Source organism: Gymnoscopelus microlampas (genome assembly GCF_963454915.1).
Source record: "Gymnoscopelus microlampas genome assembly, chromosome: 20".
Lineage (NCBI taxonomy): Eukaryota > Metazoa > Chordata > Actinopteri > Myctophiformes > Myctophidae > Gymnoscopelus > Gymnoscopelus microlampas.
In genome coordinates this window covers 40,879,530-40,901,402 of record NC_139957.1, presented here as the reverse complement: position 1 = coordinate 40,901,402, position 21,873 = coordinate 40,879,530, and the positions used below count along the sequence as shown (strand labels likewise).

The 21,873-nt window shown below is 41.6% G+C and overlaps 1 protein-coding gene across 3 annotated transcripts in view; it reads left to right on the top strand.

Annotated features, from left to right (window-relative positions):
* The first annotated feature begins 299 nt into the window (after positions 1-299).
* Positions 300-21,873, top strand: part of mipol1 (mirror-image polydactyly 1) — a 64,673-nt gene continuing 43,099 nt past the window's right edge. For 2 of the 3 annotated variants that reach the window (XM_084045171.1, XM_084045170.1), the window contains exons 1-3: positions 300-431; positions 3,559-3,690; positions 5,008-5,099. In XM_084045171.1, coding sequence (XP_083901297.1) covers positions 3,599-3,690; positions 5,008-5,099 — 184 coding nt within the window. In that variant the 5' untranslated portion in view covers positions 300-431; positions 3,559-3,598. The remainder of the gene's footprint in view (positions 432-3,558; positions 3,691-5,007; positions 5,100-21,873) is intronic. The other variant, XM_084045172.1, reaches the window with a different exon arrangement.

Sequence of the window (21,873 nt, the reverse complement as noted above, 5' to 3'; positions counted from 1 at the left end):
ACGTGTCCGTCTCCGGTCCAGTGTCCAATTTCTATAGGCTATGCACTCCTTTGAACAGCATTTATCCATTTAGATACATTTTTTATATTTTAAAAAACGTTTTTGTTACACAGAAACATAATATGTGTTGTATAGCTTCGTTTAAATGCTTAATTTATAGTTTTAATGTGCAAATTAACCGTTTTTCAATAGTTTCTTTTTACTCTAGAGGGTACTCTTATTCTGAAGAGATCGTCAACCGGAAGTCTTATTTCTGCTCCGTTATTTCTGCTCACGGAACACAGCTGAATGAAGCTAATCAAAACTTCCTCCCGTCCATACGCAAACACACATACATTACACGCACAAGCACTCACGCACACACAAATGAATACACTCGCACGCACGCACGCACGCGCTACGTGGTGCTGTACTGTCTCCTGGACGCTGTGGTGAGTATCCATGGTTAATGTAACTTCTCAGTGGAAATAGCCTAACAACATAGCTGATGTACAAGCTATCGTAGCTTGTACATCAGCTGTTTATGTGAGCTTGTAGATTAGCTGCGGTTATAGTTGAACGTATGTTATGTTTTCAAACCCAGTTTAACGACACTATCATACAGTAATGTTACTGGTTTCATACTGTAATGTTACTGGTGTCATAGCATGAAACCAGTAACATTACAGTATGAAACCAGTAACATTACTGTATCATAGTTAGTAGCTGTAGAATACAACTCTCGTAGACGTATTTATGATTCTGACGTTTTCAATCTACGAGAGCTGTAGGGTTCACGCCCCATGGACACAGGGACTTTTAGCACTATACCCCGTAGATACTCCAAACATGTACAAATTGAAAATAAAGGTGCTTACCCCCACGCCCCAAATGTTAACTCAAGCTACGGGGTAGTGGGTAGTAGGTTAATGTAATAATCCATATCTTTCAATAAAAAAGTGTTTTAATATCGTCTGTGGCCGATTCTGTCGGAAGTTTCCAATCGGCGGTAGTGACGCGCCCATTTGGTGAAACACGGAATTACACTCAATGTAAACAGGAAGTAAACGAGAGTGAAAAAATGGCGTTCGGCCACAGACGGCATTAAAACACTTATTTATTGAAAGATATGGATTATTACATTGATCTACTACGCCGTAGCGAGAGTTAACATTTGGGGCGTTTGGGTAAGCACCGTTTTTTTTTCAATTTGTACATGTTTGGAGTGTCTACGGGGGTATAGTGCTGAAAGACCCTGTATCCATGGGTGGTGAACCCTACAACTCTCGTAGATTGAATCAGAATCATAAATACGTCTAGAGAGTTGTATTCTACAGCTTGTATCATACAGCAATGTTACTGGTGTCATAGATAGTATGAAACCAGTAACATTACTGTATCATACAGTAATGTTACTGGTGTCATAGTATGAAACCAGTAACATTATTGTATCATACAGTAATGTAACTGGTGTCATAGTATGAAACCAGTAACACTGTATCATACAGTAATGTAACTGGTGTCATAGTATGAAACCAGTAACATTACTGTATGATACAGTAATTTAACTGGTTTCATATGTAATGTTACTGGTTTCATACAACGAAAGCTGTAATGTTACTGGTTTCATACTATAAAACCAGTAACATTACTGTATCATACTGCAATGTTACTGGTTTCATACTATAAAACCAGTAACATTACTGTATACTGTAATGTTACTGGTTTCATAGTACTGGTTCGTAATGTTACTGGTTTCATGCTGTAATGTTACTGGTTTCATACTGTAATGTTACTGGTTTCATAGTACTGGTTTGTAATGTTACTGGTTTCATACTGTAATGTTACTGGTTTCATAGTACTGGTTTGTAATGTTACTGGTTTCATACTGTAGTGTTACTGGTTTCATAGTACTAGTTTGTAATGTTACTGGTTTCATAGTACTGGTTTGTAATGTTACTGTTTTCATACTGTAATGTTACTGGTTTCATAGTACTGGTTTGTAATGTTACTGGTTTCATGCTGTAATGTTACTGGTTTCATAGTACTGGTTTGTAATGTTACTGGTTTCATACTGTAATGTTACTGGTTTCATACTGTAATGTTACAAAGGTGAATTATCTTAGAATAGTTTTATAATACCCCATCAGCCAATTGCCTATGTAATCCTGGGCGCTACTCTCCCTCTGCCAGCCTAGGGAGAGCCCAGAGCTGAGCTCATGCCTCCTTCAATGCATGAGGAGCTAGCAAGCTGCTTATCATCGTTCAATTGAACAAATTGTAATATTGATTTGAATAGCCCCATTCTGTTTCTGTACAGTATGTCCACATCTTATCATCAGGGGGGGTTTCCCCGGTAGGACGTAGTGCGTAGAAGGAATTCAAACCAGTTCCTTTCCCCTCCATCAGACGCCCCGGCTGACCAGGGGGAGGCAGTATAGAGACCAGGATTACTGCATGTTTTTTGTGAGGGTACCTACCATAGGGGACACGGGGAGAACATGCAAACTCCACATACAGAGGCCCTTTCACCAACCTTCCCTTTTGCTTAGTCTGTCCTTCTCTTAACCTATTGACAGTAGACCACGCTCAGCTCGGGACCGCCTCTCCCCTATTTGGAAACTGTAACCAGAACCTCACATGTTCAATTCCCACAGTGATGGCTTCCTTTTCATCTAAACACTAAACTCCTGAATGAAAATTACGTTTATTTTGTCAGTTGGACAAAAATAAAGTACATCAACACTTACCTTCATCAATAATTCAAAAGCATGTATCTCTCCATATCTCCAACCTTTTACGCCCTACTTCGTCACACGTCGCACATAAGTTGTGAAATAATAGCCGATCCACAAGCTCTTGTGGGCTTGTAGATTGGCTACGATCACTACTTAAAAATGTTTTGAAAATAATTATGAAAAAGGAACGGTTTTGGATGTACAAGGTTTCCAACCGACAGTAATGGAAATACATAGATAACACATGAATAGTAATCAGTCATCAACAGATAATATATGCATGAATAAATGACAGTGTGACCCGGACATGATGATGATGCTGTGAGCTGGTTGTCATGGTGATGTGTCAGGTTACATAGTGTCCTGTATCACACTGACACTCTGCTCCACATAGGACATGTTGGGGTTGTGTGTCTGTGAGTTTGTGCCCTGTGTCACTGTGTATAGGTCTGTTGGGTATTGCTGTGTGTTTGTGTAGTGTAGTGTACTGTGACACTGTGTATCAGTGAGTGTAATTCAGGTGTATTCTCTGTCTGTCTGAGTGTGTGGTTGTGTTTAGTCTCAGAGAGAGTGTGTGTGTGTGTGTGTGTGTGTGTGTGTGTGTGTGTGTGTGTGTGTGTGTGTGTGTGTGTGTGTGTGTGTGTGTGTGTGTGTGTGTGTGTGTGTGTGTGTGTGTGTGTGTGTGTGTGTGTGTGTGTGTGTGTGTGTGTGTGTGTGTGTGTGTGTGTGTGTGGTTGTGTTTTATATCAGAGTGTGTACTGCACAGTATAGTGTTTTTTTGTATCAGTGTTTACATAGTTGTGTTTTTTGTGTGTGTGTGCTGTGTGTGTGTGTGTAACAGTAGTGTGTAGCAGTAGTGTAATAGTGTGTCAGTAGTATTGATGGCTGGTAGAATCAGATCTCAGGACGTTCAGACAGCTCTGCAGCGAGCCAAGACCAAGATATCTAGTCTGGAACAGCAGCTCTCTGTGAAGTAAGTTTACTCCCTGCTTTATATTACCAACATATCGTTGTTGTCGGGCAGAAACCTCTTATCTCCATAACGTTTTTGTGTTTTTTCATAACTTAATGCCCTACTTGATCATACTACAGCGTCACACAAAACCATCAAAAGTAGCAGATCTAGAAGCTCGAAACGTGGCGCGAAGTGACACGTTTTGAGCTTGTAGATCTGCTACATTTGCTATTTTTGAATTTGAATCTTGAAAAATAACAGTTTTGGACTCTCTTGGAAGTAAGTTTACACTCTGCTTTATATTAATTCATAAATACATGTCTAACATGTATTTATAATGAGTTGTTTATTGGACTAGGGGTGAGTTCAATGCCTGCCTTGCTCAGAAACCTTGTTATTTTGCTGTGGCGTTGATAGTCAGGTGTTTTTGAGCTATTCTAGGTTGAATGTCTGTTGATGGCATTCATCACTCATATACATCACAATAGTAATTCATATCCTGCAGAGTAGCGATCACTTTGTGGAAGCTAATGGTGATCCAAATAAATAATAAAGAACTAGAAAATTGTGGAGGATGGAATATCTGACAGATCCGTCTTTATCACATGACCGTAGAGGTGTGTACCGATTTGCGTGATGTTTGGACAAAATCCGTAGGAGTAATATCAAAAAATGTGTTTAGCAAAAATCAGCCTCCTGGTGGCGCTATAACAGGCCAATGTGAAAAATGTACACTCCAGGGAGTGTGTGTGCACAATTTCACACTGATCGGTCCAACAGTGCCGGAGATTAGCTGTCCTGGTAGGATAGAAAACCATCAGTACTAGAGGTCCTGGTAGGATAGAAAACCATCAGTACTAGAGGTCCTGGTAGGATAGAAAACTAGTAGTACTAGAGGTCCTGGTAGGACAGAAAACTAGTAGCACTAGGGGTTTGGGGGTGCGGTGGGTGGTCTTGTGTTGTTTTGTTAAATATTTGTACAGATTAACAGTTAGTCACACTAATCTCCTGCTCACATACATTGTCCACATGTCCAGCCATATGACCTCATTCACTACCTTTCTCAAAGGCACTTTGATCAGGAGTCCTGACAGCTCTACCACTGCAGCAAACACACATGTCAACTTTGGGGGCAAATCCCCCGATTGTCAACTGTGGGGGCAAATCCCCCGATGCAAAATAAGCCTCCATATCATCATGCATTCTTGTTCAATGACGACATGGCTCGTCATGGTTTCTGCCTTTCTTGAACTGGGACATACAGTAAGGTGTGTGAGTGTAGTAGTTGTGCTGTGGTCTGTGCATATTATAATTATCGTTGTTTTGTTTTCACAGAGAAGTTGGCTCGGAGAGTGAGGACGAACTGGTTCTGTCAACATGGACACACAGCAAAGAACTCAGAGACTCTCTGGTGGACATGTATAAAGGTAGGACATACAGCATGTGGACATACTGTACAGAAACAGAATGGGGCTATTCAAATCAATATTACAATTTGTTCAATTGAACGATGAACGATTATACACTATATCTTTTATTGCCTCGAATCCAGACTAATTCGCTCTGTACAACAGACTTTCACTTTTCTTTATCACTTCGTAGAAAACCAACCAAACTTTAACTGGTGTTGGTCTCAGTGTCATAACATGGTAATGGCGGGCTCCAGTACAGGCTATTTAGGATGGACCGCCCACTCCCCAGTGCACGCTATTATGCATCATGAAGGGTACAGAGTACAGACAGATTGCGGACAGACGTGTGGACTTCACAGAACACACACAAACTGTATGTGTGGACATTTACTTCCACATTACATTACATTATTACATTACAGTCATTTAGCAGACGCTTTTATCCAAAGCGACTTACAATAAGTGCATTCAACATAGGTAGGGAACGAAAACTACTAATCACCAGAAGTCTTAAGTGCATTTTCTGCAAAAAACAAGCAACCAAGAGTATACCTAGCGCTAAGGTAAAAGTGCAATATATCAGCTACCTACTTTCTTAAACAGATGAGACAAAATAGCAAAATCAAATGAGCACGAGCTCAAACAAATAAGTGTAACGACTAAACAAGATCCGTTAAAACAATACAAAACTAAAACAAGAGTTCGTACAACTAGTTAACAACAAGTAGGCCAGGCAAAGAGGAAGGGTAGTGTTTCCTGAAGAGGTGGGTTTTCAGCCTGCGGCGAAAGATGGGCAGTGACTCTGCTGTCCTGACTTCAGTGGGAAGTTGTTTCCACCACTGTGGGGCCAGAACAGAAAAAAGTCGTGACCGTGTCGATCGACCAGAAGGACCCTTGACTGACGAGGCAATCAGTCGCCCCGAGGTGGCAGACCGAAGTGGTCGGGCAGGGGTGTAGGCATCAACCATAGCCCGGAGGTAGGAAGAAGCTGTTCCTTTCACTGCCCTATAGGCTAGCACCAGGGTTTTAAACTGGATCCGAGCTGCTACGGGGTGCCAGTGTAGAGAACGGAGAAGGATAGTTGTGTTCCACACACACACTGGCAAAGAAGCAGTTGACATACATTGTAGCCTCATAAATACGCGCTATGCACTGGCAGACATATTATATCACACTAAAACTCTTAGCATAATGTTCACGATTTTTCACGATTTTTCAAAAAGATCAAGCTTGACATGTGTAATGCAACCGGAATGTTGTAAACAAAGCTAGGCAACTACTCCGTTCAATCCAAGTCAATTCCTCGCCTTTTGTTTTAACAGTGATTGGCAGGCAATTCAACTGCATTCAACAACTTCATTAGACAATCGATGTCAGTGTGCACCTGTGATTTGATTTAAATGATATGCAAACAAATAATTCTGTTTTTGCAATATTCAGACATGCAAACTTGTAGCTTTTCAGCTACAATAGCCGTTTTGAATCCAAATAGGGCAATAGTGTGACACCTGACCCGAAAAAAAACAACATGTTGTCACCCTTTTCACCTCGGGGCTGTTTGCATGCCTGATTATTATTATTGTAAATAAAGAATATATATATATTTTTTTCTTTTTTTTTCCAAAACGATACATATCGTCACGAAAACGTATCGCGATATATCGCGGGACGATATATCGGCACACCCCTAGTACCAGTGTTAATTTTGACAGCAAATTTTGATTTAGTTTAGTCGTAGGCTTTTGAATAAAATAAAAATTTTCATTTAGTTTTAGTCATATTTTAGTCACCTGAAAAGTTTTAGTTTTAATATCTAGTTTTAGTCGACTAAATATATAAGATTTTAGTCGCTAAAATGTATTCTGGCGGGCCTTGATAGCATTGTAATGCCTGATTTTAGACTTTTGTTGCATGCTGAAAATAGCCGATCTGCAAGCTAACAACGCGTCGCTCTGCGACGCGTTGTTAGCTTGCAGATCGGCTATTTTCAGAGCGCAACCAAATATAAAATGACTTGTCTTTTAGTTCTACTGGATCTCTTCTCCTCTAGTCCCTCCCTAACATTTTAGTCTAGTTTTTATTTGTTGACAAAATTGTCAATATATTTAGTCTTAGTTTTAGTCATCATAGCTCAGTTTTTATTTAGTTTTCGTCAGTGAAAAAAGGTAGTCGACGAAATCTTTGAATATATCTATTTTTAAAGCAAGCAATTTTAACTAAAATCTTTGCTTCTGGGTGTCCCAGGAATACAATAATTTGAGATGGGGGGTCCACGGCCCAAATACATATAATTTTGGAGGTCCTTGACATAAGGTTTGAGAACCACTGATATAACAACATACGTTTTTCAGAAAACTGTTATAGGATTTAGAAGACATTTGTAGAATCGGAACCTCAGGCCTTAATGGGTTAAAAACAACAGCGCTTTCCAACATGAATGACACATTACAGAGTTCAGAGAGCACAAAACATAAGACACAAATAGCCAAAAAATACTAAAAACAGAGAACACATTAATGGAAGCAAACACATTAACAGAACAGTTATCAAAAGCAAACAGACAGATTCAAACAGAGAAAGAATATGAACAAATAAATTAAATAAAAGACCTTGTCTAAACAGACACCCTCAGGCAAAATAAATGGGTCTTTAGTTTTGATTTATAATTTTCAATAGTGGGGCTGGAGCTGAGGGGCAGCAGCAGAGACTGCCCGATCACCTTTAGTTTTTAGGCGTGTTGGAGGAACTGAGAGTTGCTGTTGGGTGGATGACCTAAGCAACCTATGGCAGGGTGAGGGATTAACAGGTCGGAGATGTAAGGTGGTGCTATTATAGGCCATGTAAAGCTTTAAACACAAAAAGTAAGAGTTTAAAATCAATTTGATATTTCACAGGGGTCCAATTCAATTGGGCTATAACAGGAGAATATGCTCTCATTTCTTTGTACCTGTTAAGTTAAGACCGGCTTTAATTTTGCCAACAATCTAAGCTGATAAAAACTGCCCCTCACCACATTGCAGACTTGTTTGGCAAAGCTCAGGTAGGTGTCCGAATGGACACCTACTGTAAGAGCAGTTCACACATTATCACATTATACTGCTTCAACAATTGATTACTTTCTTGGTTAATATTTTACTGATGATTACTTTTTCAATTACTCAAATAATCGAGAAGCGCTTATTTGTTTTATTTCAATCCCGCTACTGTGTATGAGAACTACTAAAGTGTACAACGTTTTACTGTACATATCTTTCTTATTACTACTCGTACGTATGATGTTTTTTGCATATTATTGGATATTATTATTATTATCTGTTATCCTTTTAGCATTCTTTTGTATAAATGTGCCACGTGCCTTGTTTTTTGCAAACTGTTACTAAAGTATTCAATCAATCAGTAAATAACAGCAGGTAGGTCGATGTGGCTGCAGTAATGTGTATTTCTGTCCTCTAGAGGGCACTCTTCTCCTTTCAAAAAAGATATGGTTGCTACAGTACGTGATGGAGTGGAACTCTGTTCATGTAAAGATCTTCTTGTTCATTCCAGTGACAGTAGACATTTACTCTGGCATATGTTTACAGTATAATCCTAGTAATAATGATTATTGATTGTATTCATTTATAACACTTTGTAAAAGGTGATAAGCTAACAGATATTATGGATATAAATACATTGACTTAATCCTCTGGCGCCTGGCATTTTGTTTTATAATGCAATTTTGGGTTATGGATGACATGGATGACATGGAAGAATAAGATAAGACGATAAATCTTTTGAATAAAAGTGACAGCAGTGTGACAAGTGCTAACCAATAGAGTTTTAGCAGAGGGAGGTGTGTCATTGTTTGGCTTAAAAAGACATAAGGTCAAGGCACAGGTTCTCAATGTACGGTCCAGGACCCCCAGGGGTCCTTGAGAGGGTTCCAGGGGGTCCCCAGTGTAAATGATTGATAGTCTGGAACTAAAGGAACCCTTATGGGTCTGTAACCCAGATTGTTAAATTACCACTGAGGTTTTTATAGCATAGATATGGGGTCTCAGAGATAAAATGATTGTTATCAAATGGGGGTACATGTCTTTTTGATTGATTGATTGAATACGTTCTAAGAGTTTGCAAAAAAGGTACAGTGGTACAAATGTATACAAAAGGTGCTAAAAGGATAATACAAAAATCCCTAAGGGCTTATTTCCATTGTGTTCTTGTGTATTCAATTAATCGAGACATTGAAAGACGAACAATGATATACAATAATATGCAAAACATCATATATACTATATAAAAGAAAAAATATATATAAATGTAAACAGTTGGAGTGTGTGTGTGTGTGTGTGTGTGTGTGTGTGTGTGTGTGTGTGTGTGTGTGTGTGTGTGTGTGTGTGTGTGTGTGTGTGTGTGTGTGTGTGTGTGTGTGTGTGTGTGTGTGTGTGTGTGTGTGTGTGTGTGTGTGTGTGTGTAAGACACCTAGATTACCCTCTGGTGATTAATAAACTGTATATTATCTTGTATGTATGTATTAGAGATGCGCGGATGGCCTCTCACGTCACCCGAATCCGCATGTACAAATTAATTATCCGCCCGTTATCCAACTGCAATAATTGTTTTATCCAATTTAAATATCCGCATCAACCGTTTTTCCCGTATGTAAAAATATTATTATTTTCTGGTATTCCCCGTTAGTTTTAGTATTAGTTGTGCGATGCGATCACAAAATGCGTGCGTCTTTTTTCTTTTTTTTAAACCGGTGCTGCGCTGATACAGAGCGCACTGCTCTGCTGCGCTTAACAGACAGACTCTGTGCGGCATCCAACATACAGGCATCCAGCATACATGCGGCATCCAACATACAGAGCACACTGCTCTGCTGTCAGCGCAGCACTGGTTTAAAAAAAGAAAAAAGACGCACGTCGCACGGACATTCCATAGGCTAAATCAATGCATTTTGTGATCGCAAAGGCTGCTCTACACACTCACACAGACACAAGCACGCAGAGATTTAGCTATTTTATGGATAGATATATTAGATGTCATTAATTTATTTACCGCAATATTTCACCCGCGGTTTATCCGATATTAATTAATAATTATATTTGATTGACCCGAATCCACCCTAAACCGCGGTTAACTGCGGAAACCGTGGCTAAAACCGCGATCCGCGCATCTCTAGTATGTATTTATAAAACCAGACTGGGTCCAATGCATGCCAGGCTTCACTTAGGATCTCAGACTTCCTGTGGCCAGTCTATGATGCCAGTCGTCTATGACTTATCTATGTATCTCTATCTACGCCAGTTGTATATTTCTGCAAGGTTCACTTCCTCTTATAGATGGCTTGGCTCTGAAACAGGCTAGCTAGTTAAGGTAGACACTGACAAACAGTTATAAGTAGTGATGAGCTCATCATATATATACAGTATGTCATCTGTGCCAATCCCATCCCCATGACTTACAATTTTCAATTTAGGAATTTATTAGCAGCTATAGAGCGTGCCAACGCGTCGTCACCACGGGGGGCGTTGGCATTGGGCGTGCCATTGGGCAATGTTAAGTCAACCTGTTTTTTACCCCTCAAAGATGTACGCCGCTACCAAAAGACACTTGTTGACGCTGGATTTTGGCACGCTCTATACACTGTACAACCTTTAAAGTGGTCGGGGGGTTAAGCATTTCACACTACACAATCGGCTGTCATAATATCGTTGTGGTTTTCACACTATACGATTGATCGCCGACAAGGAATCACTGCAAGATGAGCGTATGTGTTCTAAATGTTTTATAATAACACCAGTTGCGTAGCGTCAGGACTTTCCTGGTCCATGCTGCTGATTCAAGCAATTAAGTTAAAATTCAAGCAAACCATATATTTAATACTGCAATATCAATCTTGCTTTACCAATATTTGTAACACCAGAATTTTCCCATGGGGATCAAAAAAGGTCTATCTACCCATCTATCTGTCTGTTAGACAGACCAGGTGGGGCATGCATCCCAAACTTGCATCGTCCCCGACTTGCATCGTTAAGGAGGCATCCAACACTAAATTAGTGTTAAGCTCGCACAAGATTTTTTTTTTTAATAAGTTAACCATTATGTAGGAGGGGTCAGCGTGCACTTATTGAAGTGGTCGATGAAGGGTTACCAGATCTTGTAAAATTTGTCTTCACTCCCTCTCAATTCAAACATTTATCTTTTCCAATTGCAAATAGTGCATTACATCTTTCATAAGTGCAGTATGGGTTGGAGCCTGCACTTGCTTCCAATTCAGATCTGCTACTTTTGATGCTTTTGTATGACGCTGTACTATGACCAAGTGGGGCGTTAATTTGCAACACAAAAACACAAAAAGTTAGAATACAGAGATAGGAGGTTTCTGCCCGACAGCAATGATATGTACAGTGTCAGTCTGCCTTCAACAGTGGGTATGTATGGATGTACAGTCTATCAACAGTGAAAACAGTTACGGCAGTTATCCTTAACACACTGTGTGTGTGTGTGTGTGTGTGTGTGTGTGTGTGTGTGTGTGTGTGTGTGTGTGTGTGTGTGTGTGTGTGTGTGTGTGTGTGTGTGTGTGTGTGTGTGTGTGTGTGTGTGTGTGTGTGTGTGTGTGTGTGTGTGTGTGTGTGTGTGTGTGTGTGTGTGGAGGCTAAGCTAACATTTTGTCTTCAGACTTTGTGTCAGTATAATCTAATGTGTAAACTGTCTCACAGGGACATGAAGGAGCACATATAGACCGTTAGACTCAGCTCTCTGCCTTCGCAAACAAAATGGGCACCGTGTTAAAGGTGCAGTACTGTAAGTGGGGGAGGAGCCTTCACATCCTCTTTATATTTTAATTATGATCAGAGCTTTCGAGTCCCAGGCTGTATGACCGGAAACATTTGAAAATTGTGGGAGGCAACAGTCTGGCCACACAAGACTATTCTCTCTCTGATCTTGTCTGTGACCCGGGGTGGGTCCCCGTACAGGTCCACGTTTCTGATGTTGTCCTTCCATGTGACACCTATAGTGCCATCATTCTGTAGTATTCTTGTGTAGACTACATCCAGGGCCCTTGCCTGCCATGCTGTGAGCATCCATGTCTCGGCCCCATACAGCAGCACTGACTCTACTGTAGCTACGAACAGCCGCCTCTTGGAGGCCTTCTCCCATGGCAGACATTTCCACACTACGGTGATGATGTAATGTCAAAGTGGCTGCTGGGATACGTAGTTCCCTCTGAGAGGGAGTCATGGACTAAATGTGATCCATATCAGTTCCATGACATATAGACACACTCAGCTGGACACACACATGCTGGTAAACAACACAGCAGACAAATGTGTTGAACTCCAGCTTGGGATCAAATGTTTAGATTTGGAGGATGTACAAAATTCAGGTGTTTCTCCCCTGTTAGCATGATTTTAGTTATCTTTCTCTCTCCATATCTGCCTCTCTCTCTCTCCATATCTCCCTCTCTCCCTCTCTCTCTCTGTCTCTCTGTCTCTCTTTATCTATTTCTCTATCTCTTTCTCTCTGTTTCTCTGTCATGGCTTTATCTCAGACACAGGGGTCTCTAGGCGATGTACTCATATTGGTGTGTGTGTGTGTGTGTGTGTGTGTGTGTGTGTGTGTGTGTGTGTGTGTGTGTGTGTGTGTGTGTGTGTGTGTGTGTGTGTGTGTGTGTGTGTGTGTGTGTGTGTGTGTGTGTGTGTGTGTGTGTGTGTGTGTGTGTGTGTGTGTGTGTGTGTGTGTGTGTGTGTTTGCTGAAAACTGGAACAGCACACGACTCAAATCCGTCGTCTGGTGTCATCGCTCTCCCAAAACAAACACATCCTCTGTTCCATATGGAGCCAAGCGGTACAGTCCTGACAAAACACTGTATTCACTATAATAATAATAATACTAATATTCACAGTACAGTCTGGTCCACTCCCTTCTATTTTTTTTCCTCATTTCTTTTTACCCCTTTTTCTCGTCGTTATGCCAATTGATGCCTCCCCAGTCCCCACACACATTGCTGTGTGTTTTTCATTGCTGTTTGTATCCTATTGGCTCACCTGCCAGTGAGGAGCCCCTATCGGGAGCCTTCGCCCTACACTCCCTGATGACAGTCTCCTTCCCTCCGCTCGAACACAGGGCCGATTGTGTTCATATAGACGCCGCCGGATGCACCGCGGTGGATTTTGAACCCCTAGACTCCGCAGTGGAAAATACAGTACTGTGCGTTACTACTGCACCACCCAGGTGTTCATCACCTCTATTTCTGTCTGCCTCTCTGTCTCTGTCTCTCTTGCTCTCTCTCAATCTCCGTCCCTATACTGTAACGGTGCGTTTTAACAGCGGGCGATTCAGGATAGTATTTTCCGGAAGTGCATTATATGTCTATGAGAGCCAGCAACTACTGGCGATGAGGCGAAGTGGGCGGGGGGACGATGTTGATCTGAAAAGATGGATTTTATTTATCTTTTGGACGATGTCGCCCGGCGATCGTCCGGAGACTCGCCCGCTGTTAAAACGTACTGTGAGGGCCCTATCTTGCACGTCACCTTAGCCCTTATCCCTAAACTTCTTTGCCAATTTTTGCTATGGACTAGGGCTCTAACTAGCTAGCGATTATTATGTTGGCTATACTTTTTAGATGAATTGAATAATCTTGAAGTGCGTTTTTATATGTTTTTATTTTTTAATAATTTCATATGAAAATGTTATTCGTTTATAATCAACTACATCAGTTAGTCTGATTAAACACTTAAAGCTGCACTATGTAACTGAATGCATTCCTCATCCGATTGATGCAATACCTGTTGTATCGGTTACCTATTTCACCCATGAAATTGTCTGTCTGTCTGTCTGTCTGTCTGTCTGTCTGTCTGTTTAATGTATCTAATGATATATTCTATGCTCCTAGTAGAAAAATACTGTCTAGAGACTCTGGAGCCCTGGAAGTGGGTGTTCAGAGTCACATCACACAAACACATTACACACACACTCACGCATGCACGCGCACACACGCTGATTGTTCAGTCTTTGTTATGGTTCATGTAGCAGAGCAAGGGTTATGTACACACACACACACACACACACACACACACACACACACACACACACACACACACACACACACACACACACAATGATTACTGACATGTCATAAGGCGAGACCCTTACGATGTAGGGCATGTGCAAACACAACTGTGTGTGTGTGTGTGTGTGTGTGTGTGTGTGTGTGTGTTTCTATGGAAAGCAAATAACATGTCCTTAACCTACCACCGCACACACACACACACACACACACACACACACACACACACACACACACACACACACACACACACACACACACACACACACACACACACACCAACTGTTCAAACAGAGAGATTGTGAGTTCTGTGCATTTTTCTCCTGTTGGAGGACCTTGCTTTCCTAATGTCTCCCTCTCAGCCTTCCTACTGTCTGTCTCTCCTACACTGTCTGTCTCTCAGCTGTTCTAATGTCTCTCTCCTACACTATCTCCCTCTCAGCTGTCTTACTGTCTGTCTCTCTTACACTGTCTCTCTCTCAGCTGTCCTACTGTCTGTCTCTCCTACACTGTCTGTCTCTCAGCTGTCCTACTGTCTGTCTCTCCTACACTGTCTGTCTCTCAGCTGTCCTACTGTCTGTCTCTCCTACACTGTCTGTCTCTCAGCTGTCCTACTGTCTGTCTCTCCTACACTGTCTGTCTCTCAGCTATTATACTGTCTGTCTCTCCTACACTGTCTGTCTCTCAGCTGTCCTACTGTCTGTCTCTCTTACACTGTCTCTCTCTCAGCTGTCCTACTGTCTGTCTCTCCTACACTGTCTGTCTCTCAGCTGTTATACTGTCCATCTCTCCTACTCTGTCTCTCTCTCAGCTGTCCTACTGTCTGTCTCTCCTACACTGTCTGTCTCTCAGCTGTTATACTGTCTGTCTCTCCTACACTGTCTCTCTCTCAGCTGTCCTACTGTCTGTCTCTCAGCTGTTATACTGTCTGTCTCTCCTACACTGTCTCTCTATCAGCTGTCGCTGCAACCCGATCGCCAGAGGAAACGTTCTCATTGAACGTTTTTCAAATTCCGTGCATAGACAACTGGAAAACCCGAAAATCCGTGCATAGCCGCCTCGCATCTCCCCCATTGTGACTAAACCATTTCGGAGGCGCGCAGTCTCAAGGGAATTGTCGCCACGTAAGGGACCACCGAGCGTGCTAAAGCGAGCGACTTGCCGTCCCGAACGTTGCGACATTCCCTTGAGCCTACTCAGCGCCGTTTGAGTTATGTACCGATAGGCACAGAATCGTAAATTTTGTTGTGGGGACTGCTCTGCTTCCGGGTTTTTCCGGGTTGCGACTGGTTACGCCCACCTTGGGACTCGCCGTACATATGCACAGAATTTCGGGGTTCTGCATGTCATTCCGATGCACGGAATAACATGTACTGGATCCGTGCAATGTATACTAAATTCTCTGGCGATCAGGCTGGTCATACTGTCTGTCTCTCCTACACTGTCTGTCTCTCAGCTGTCCTACTGTCTGTCTCTCTTACACTGTCCCTCTCAGCTTTATACGGCTTTTAAGAGCTTAAATAAATTGTGAACGCTAATATTTACTTGTTAGCTTGTTCATTTGTACAATTACTGTACAATTAAATGTTCTTTTTATATGTTGAAGTTTAATATATGAACTGTATTCGTGCCACGCTGCGAGCTTGTACATCTGCTATTTTCTAAAAAAATAATAATAATCTTGAAAGTGTGAGAACTACTGATTTAGATGGCATTTGGCCTCAGGTCTTAATTAACATATCCCCCACTAGCCATCAAAATCAGTGACGTGAGTGGGGGTCGGGGATATCAAAAGCAGAGGCATGGAATGGATTTCCCCCCCGTCACCCCCAGCAAATCAAACCCTGCTCTTATAGCTATAATGTTACAGTAGCTTGACTTGTAGGATAAAGCCCCCAGATGTGTTGGGGATTTGTTGAGGCTGCGTTCATCTGAAGCGGTTGACAGCGGGGGGGATCTTGTCCAGTGACTATTGGTGGTGGGGGGGCTTGGAAGGTATTGACACAGGTATTGAGGGGGCGGCCATCTTCTTCGTTCTGCTCTCATCGTCCTCAAGTAGTGACACCAAAGCAGAGGTCACTGGTATCGTTGCCGCTGCTAGTTCTGCAGCTGTTGTTGAGCTAATGTTAGTAATGTTAGTACACGCTCTCGTATAGCTCATCTGATGACGAATGTTGGGTTTATTTTTCCCTAGTAAATACCAGTCCATATCTATCGGTCAGAAGTGAATTAATTACATCAATCAAACGGAGGAAACTTCTTATTAAAATAGTATTTGGGTTTATTCCAGAGAAGAGATCTTACAAGAGTTGGAAAAGCGTGGTTCCAGATATATTCATCTGAAGCTTAAACAGAGATTTATACACAGCGTGGGTTAACGCCTTGCGTCATCACGCCAAGACGTCAGCTGGGGCTCGACTTGCTTCGTTTCCTGGGCAACCAGGGTTGTGGTGACATTTATGCACACTGTTTTTAACAACAAAACCGTGTGGCAACGAGGTTAACCTGCTATCTAATATTGTTGCCATACTGTACCAGAAGGAGCCCAACAGACCAAAACAACGTTGCAGGCACTGCCTGTGAAGCACAGACCATATTTTAACCATATTGACACATATACAAATGGAAAATGGTACAAAATGAGAGCCATTAGATGATGATGATGATGATAATGGCGCCTCATCTGTTTAAGAAAGTAGGTACTGTAGCTGATATATTGCACTTTTACCTTAGCGCTAGGTATACTCTTGGTTGCTTGTTTTTGCAGAAAATGCCCTTCTGGTGACTTCTGGTGATTAGTAGTTTCGTTCCCTACCTATGTTGAATGCACTTTTTGTAAGTCGCTTTGGATGAAAGCGTCTGCTAAATGACTGTAATGTAATGTAATGAAGAAAAAAGCATCCTGCTTTTCCCCCCTTAGCCACTTTCAACCTGGTATACAGTACCTATTTTGAGCATATGACTATTGCCCCAAAGTTTGCGAAAATAGCCAATCCACAAGCTCACAGAACATTTCTTTCTTTCTTTCTTTCTTTTTTGCCACGTAAACTCTATATTCTTTGTTAATAGACACAAGCTCAGGTGTTGCAACGCGTCAAAACGCTTCACAGCATGATGCGCCGCGTTGTGACTTAGTAGATTGGATATTTTTGCTATTCTGTCCAGAATAGGGACACTAGGGTTCATGTGGTTAAAGACATTTTGTAATACAGAGGCCATGTGGCTATCTGGGGGTCTTTGGCATGGAAACGTTTGGGAACCCCTGGATTTAACACTGTGACAACAGTAGCTCACTTTGTAAACATCCACATCCACCTGTGACAGGAGCGCATTTCATCTGTAATCTGTCATTGGAAAATAGATTAACCTATAGCATTTAATCTGTCATTTCACAACCATTTAACCTAACATTTAATCTGTCACTGGACAATAACTTAATTTAACATTTCTCCCAAGTAATACTGAAATAAAGAAACGCGTGTTTTGTGGATGAAATATTATGTTTAATATTAATGCACTGAACTAACAAGCTTCCACCTTACTTGACAGTTTATGTATCGCCCATCCATCCATCACTAACAGACGTGTGCTGAAGTTCTTCTCTCTGTGTTCTTGTAGATTTAATGACCAGCTGAGAGGCTCTGCATAGTAATTAGCACGGAACTGTGTGTGTGTGTGTGTGTGTGTGTGTGTGTGTGTGTGTGTGTGTGTGTGTGTGTGTGTGTGTGTGTGTGTGTGTGTGTGTGTGTGTGTGTGTGTGTGTGTGTGTGTGTGTGTGTGTGTGTGTGTGTGTGTGTGTGTGTGTGTGTGTGTGTGTGCGTGCGTGCATGTGATTCTAATAGTGAGATAAGATATTCTGAGGTTGATCTCTGTTCTCTGCATGTGAACATTTACATATGAGCTTGTCCCCTCTGCAAACACTAGTGCTAGCATGTTAGCTGGTTAGCATCCATCCACTGTCGATGAGCGTGTCACTGAGCAATTTGCACTGCTCTCTCTTAATAATACTCCAGCTGGGTGGTTATATATCCATAGAAAACCAGTATCATGATGCTGTCGGGCAGAAACCTCCAAATTAATGCCCCTACTTGATCATACTACAGCGTCACGCAAAAGTATCAAAAGTAGCAGATCCACAACGCCACGCGTTTTGAGCTTGTAGATCTGCTACTTTTGCTACTTTTGAATTTGAATCCTGAAAAGTAATAGTTTTGGGCATATGAGGTTTCCACCCGACAGAGACGAGACGACATGAGACAAGACGTGCAGTAACTATCGCCTGAGAGATTTTGGTTATCATAAGATTGTGATGTAGCTTAAAAGTAATGTTCTGCCATAGACCAATTATTTGTTTACCAACATTGAGACTGGACGCACAGGTGATTGTTTCATGCAATCAATTCCCAACATGTTGTTTCGGGGTGCGCTCGCTGGTTTCAGTTCATTCAACCTCCTCTTGTGTGTTGGCTAGTGAGGCGCGTCCTAGCGAGACCTGTTGGGTTTCTTTTGGTGCCGGCCTGTTTCTTATCAGTGTGACGTCGTCTGTTAAGTGGTCTATTAAAGGTGCATTACGGTAATATAAGGTGAAAGTGTTTTCTGACTGAGTGAAATGAGGCCCTCTTTTATACTTCGGATGTATGGACATGTACCGCTCAAAAATAGCAGTGCGGTGCAATGCATTTTGAGCTTGTAGAGCTGCTATTTTTGTCTATAAGATAATAAATACAATAATAATTACTATTTATAATAATAATAATAATTGCCTGTAATAGTGACATGGCCAAAATAAGAAGGCCATGTTGAAAGTGATTTTGGTGAGTCTGTGGGTCAAATATAGGTACAATGAAAAATATTGAACCAATGAAAAGTATCAACAAGACCTTGTGACTAAATAATAACTACAGCGACGACATGCTAAGAAGGAATTGGACAAAAACGTATTCTGTGCTTACGTGTTTAATCAGACATATCGATTCTGTTGATCATGAAATTCAATAGATTTTGGTTTTTCACAGCGATTGGTTGAAATTGATCTCACATTCCCTCCTCTACAGTAATTCATTCCAAAAAACAAATAGTCCTCTTTTTCTCTCCTCTAAATCATTCCCCTGTTCCTAAACAAATAGATCTCATTTATCCTCCCATTCCTAAACGCATACAGCAGATCTCTCATTCATCCCCGTACCTAAACGAGTAGATCCCTCATTCATCCCCGTACCTAAACGAGTAGATCCCTCATTCATCCCCGTACCTAAACGAGTAGATCCCTCATTCATCCCCGTACCTAAACGAGTAGATGTGTGTGAAATGAGCCTCTCATCCCATCTGATCCTCCAGGAGCGGACTGGAGAGGAACGGAGAGATGGAGGGAGGAATGAAGGAGATGATGGAGGGATGAGGGAGATGGGAGGATGAGTGTGATGGAGGAGAGATGGGGATGTGAGTAGGGTTGCCAAGGATTAGAAACAGAAACAGATTTCAACAGAAAGAAAGGGTGAGAAACATTTACGGAATTTTCCAAAGGGAAGTTAATCCGTTGAGACCAGGAACACATCATTTTAAGATTTCTTTGGCTATTAAAAGATAGCAGATCTACAAGCTCATAGCGCTATGAGCTTGTAGATCTGCTATAAAAATCTTGAAAATGTGTGCAAATCTTTGAACATATATTTTTTAAAGCGGACATTTGTAACTCAAATCTTTGCTTCATGGGGGTCCCTGGAAAAAAACATTTTGAGATTGGGGGTCACCGGCCAAATATATATCTAAAAATATACCCCCATCTCAAAACCCCCCAGAAGCAAAGATTTGAGTTAAAATATATATATTCAAAGATTTGCAAAAATGTTCAAGATTAGTCTTTTTTTAATGTTTTTTTTTTGTATAAAATAAAGTATATTTTAGTATAAGTATAAATAATGGTTATAGCTCAAATCTAAAATGACACGGATGTGTTCCCGGATTGAATGGGTTAAAAAGCCCATTCAATCCGCCTACAAGGTGGTCACTTTCTGATTGATTGAATATTTTATTGCCATTTTTAAAAGTACAACCAACGTACAACGGGTTAAAATCGCCAAATGTGTGAAACGCATAAAAAAGCCAAAGGCTTATTTCTATTGTGGTCTCTGTAATATCATAAGGATGTCCCCCCGATCTACGGCTATTTTCACAGAATGTTTGGCCTACAATTGGGAAGCTATAGGGTTCATGTGGTTAAGTCCTTCAGCAAGACACTGTGTGTGTGTGTGTGTGTGTGTGTGTGTGTGTGTGTGTGTGTGTGTGTGTGTGTGTGTGTGTGTGTGTGTGTGTGTGTGTGTGCGTGCGTGCGTGCGTGCGTGCGTGCGTGCGTGCGTGCGTGCGTGCGTGCGTGCGTGCGTGCGTGCGTGCGTGCGTGCGTGCGTGCGTGCGTGCGTGTGTGTGTGTGGCGTGCGTGGCGTGCGTGTGAGTCAGTGCATGTCAATGACCAGACAGTTTAGTTCTTAACTCTAAACACATACAGTAGGTACGTACACACACACACACACACACACACACACACACACACACACACACACACACACACACACACACACACAAAGTAACAGGTCTTTCCCCAGGTGTTGTGTCCATATCCCGTAATATTTGTTTACACACACTATGTACACACACACTATTGTACTATAGCACGTGTGTGTGTGTGTGTGTGTGTGTGTGTGTGTGTGTGTGACTGTGTGTGTTCTCTCAAGGATCGATGTCTTCACATCAGTGACTCTAGCTTTAACGTCCAAATGAAAATTCATAATGAAGTGTGTGTGTGTGTGTGTGTGTGTGTGTGTGTGTGTGTGTGTGTGCACGTGCGTGATTGCGTGCGTGATGTGAGTGTGTGTGAGGATTTAGCTGAAGCTCATTTAATCATCCTAACACTGTTATTAATATTCATGCAGTCAGCTGGAACTCCAGAGCAACACACACACATGTATTAATTCAGCTTAAAAAATTAATGGAATTTAGTTTCTATTTCATGAAGACACACACACACACACACACACACACACACACACACACACACACACACACACACACATCTGTGTTACTATACTTGTGAGGACATCAACATTTTGGGACGGCATTGAAAAAAAAAAGCTGAAAACAGCCGAATTATAGAAATCTAGTGATTAATAGAAATCTAGCAAATAATAGCGATTGACTCGTTTCTAGCTTGTAGATCAGCAACGTTTTGGAACGTGACATCGACGGACCACCAAGACAAAAACTCTTAACCCTGTCCCCTAAACCAAACATTTAAATGTTTAATTCTCATCCTATAACACCAACTTCAATCTTTTCCTAATTATATGCCTAATTCTAAACATATTTTTTAACCATAAAACATCAATTTCTGTTGTGAGGTCCAGGAAAATGGTCCTCACCATGTCTTATTTCTCGATACTTCTACTATAGTTGGGGAGACGTTTGGCCCTCACAAGTATAGTGATACAAGTGTGCGCACACACACACACACACACACGCACACACGCGCGCGCGCACACACCTCTTCATAAGGGGTTTCTTTCTTCCTCTCCCATGCCATCGCTCCATCTTTTGAGATGAAAGGCTGATTGGATGAAAATGAAGCATGAATGTTCATTTAGAAGGATTTAAGAAACTGTACATGAATAATCAGATGGAAGACAAAGTCTACAAAAAGATCAGAGAGAGTAGTGGGGGGGGGGGTGAGGAGACGGGGGG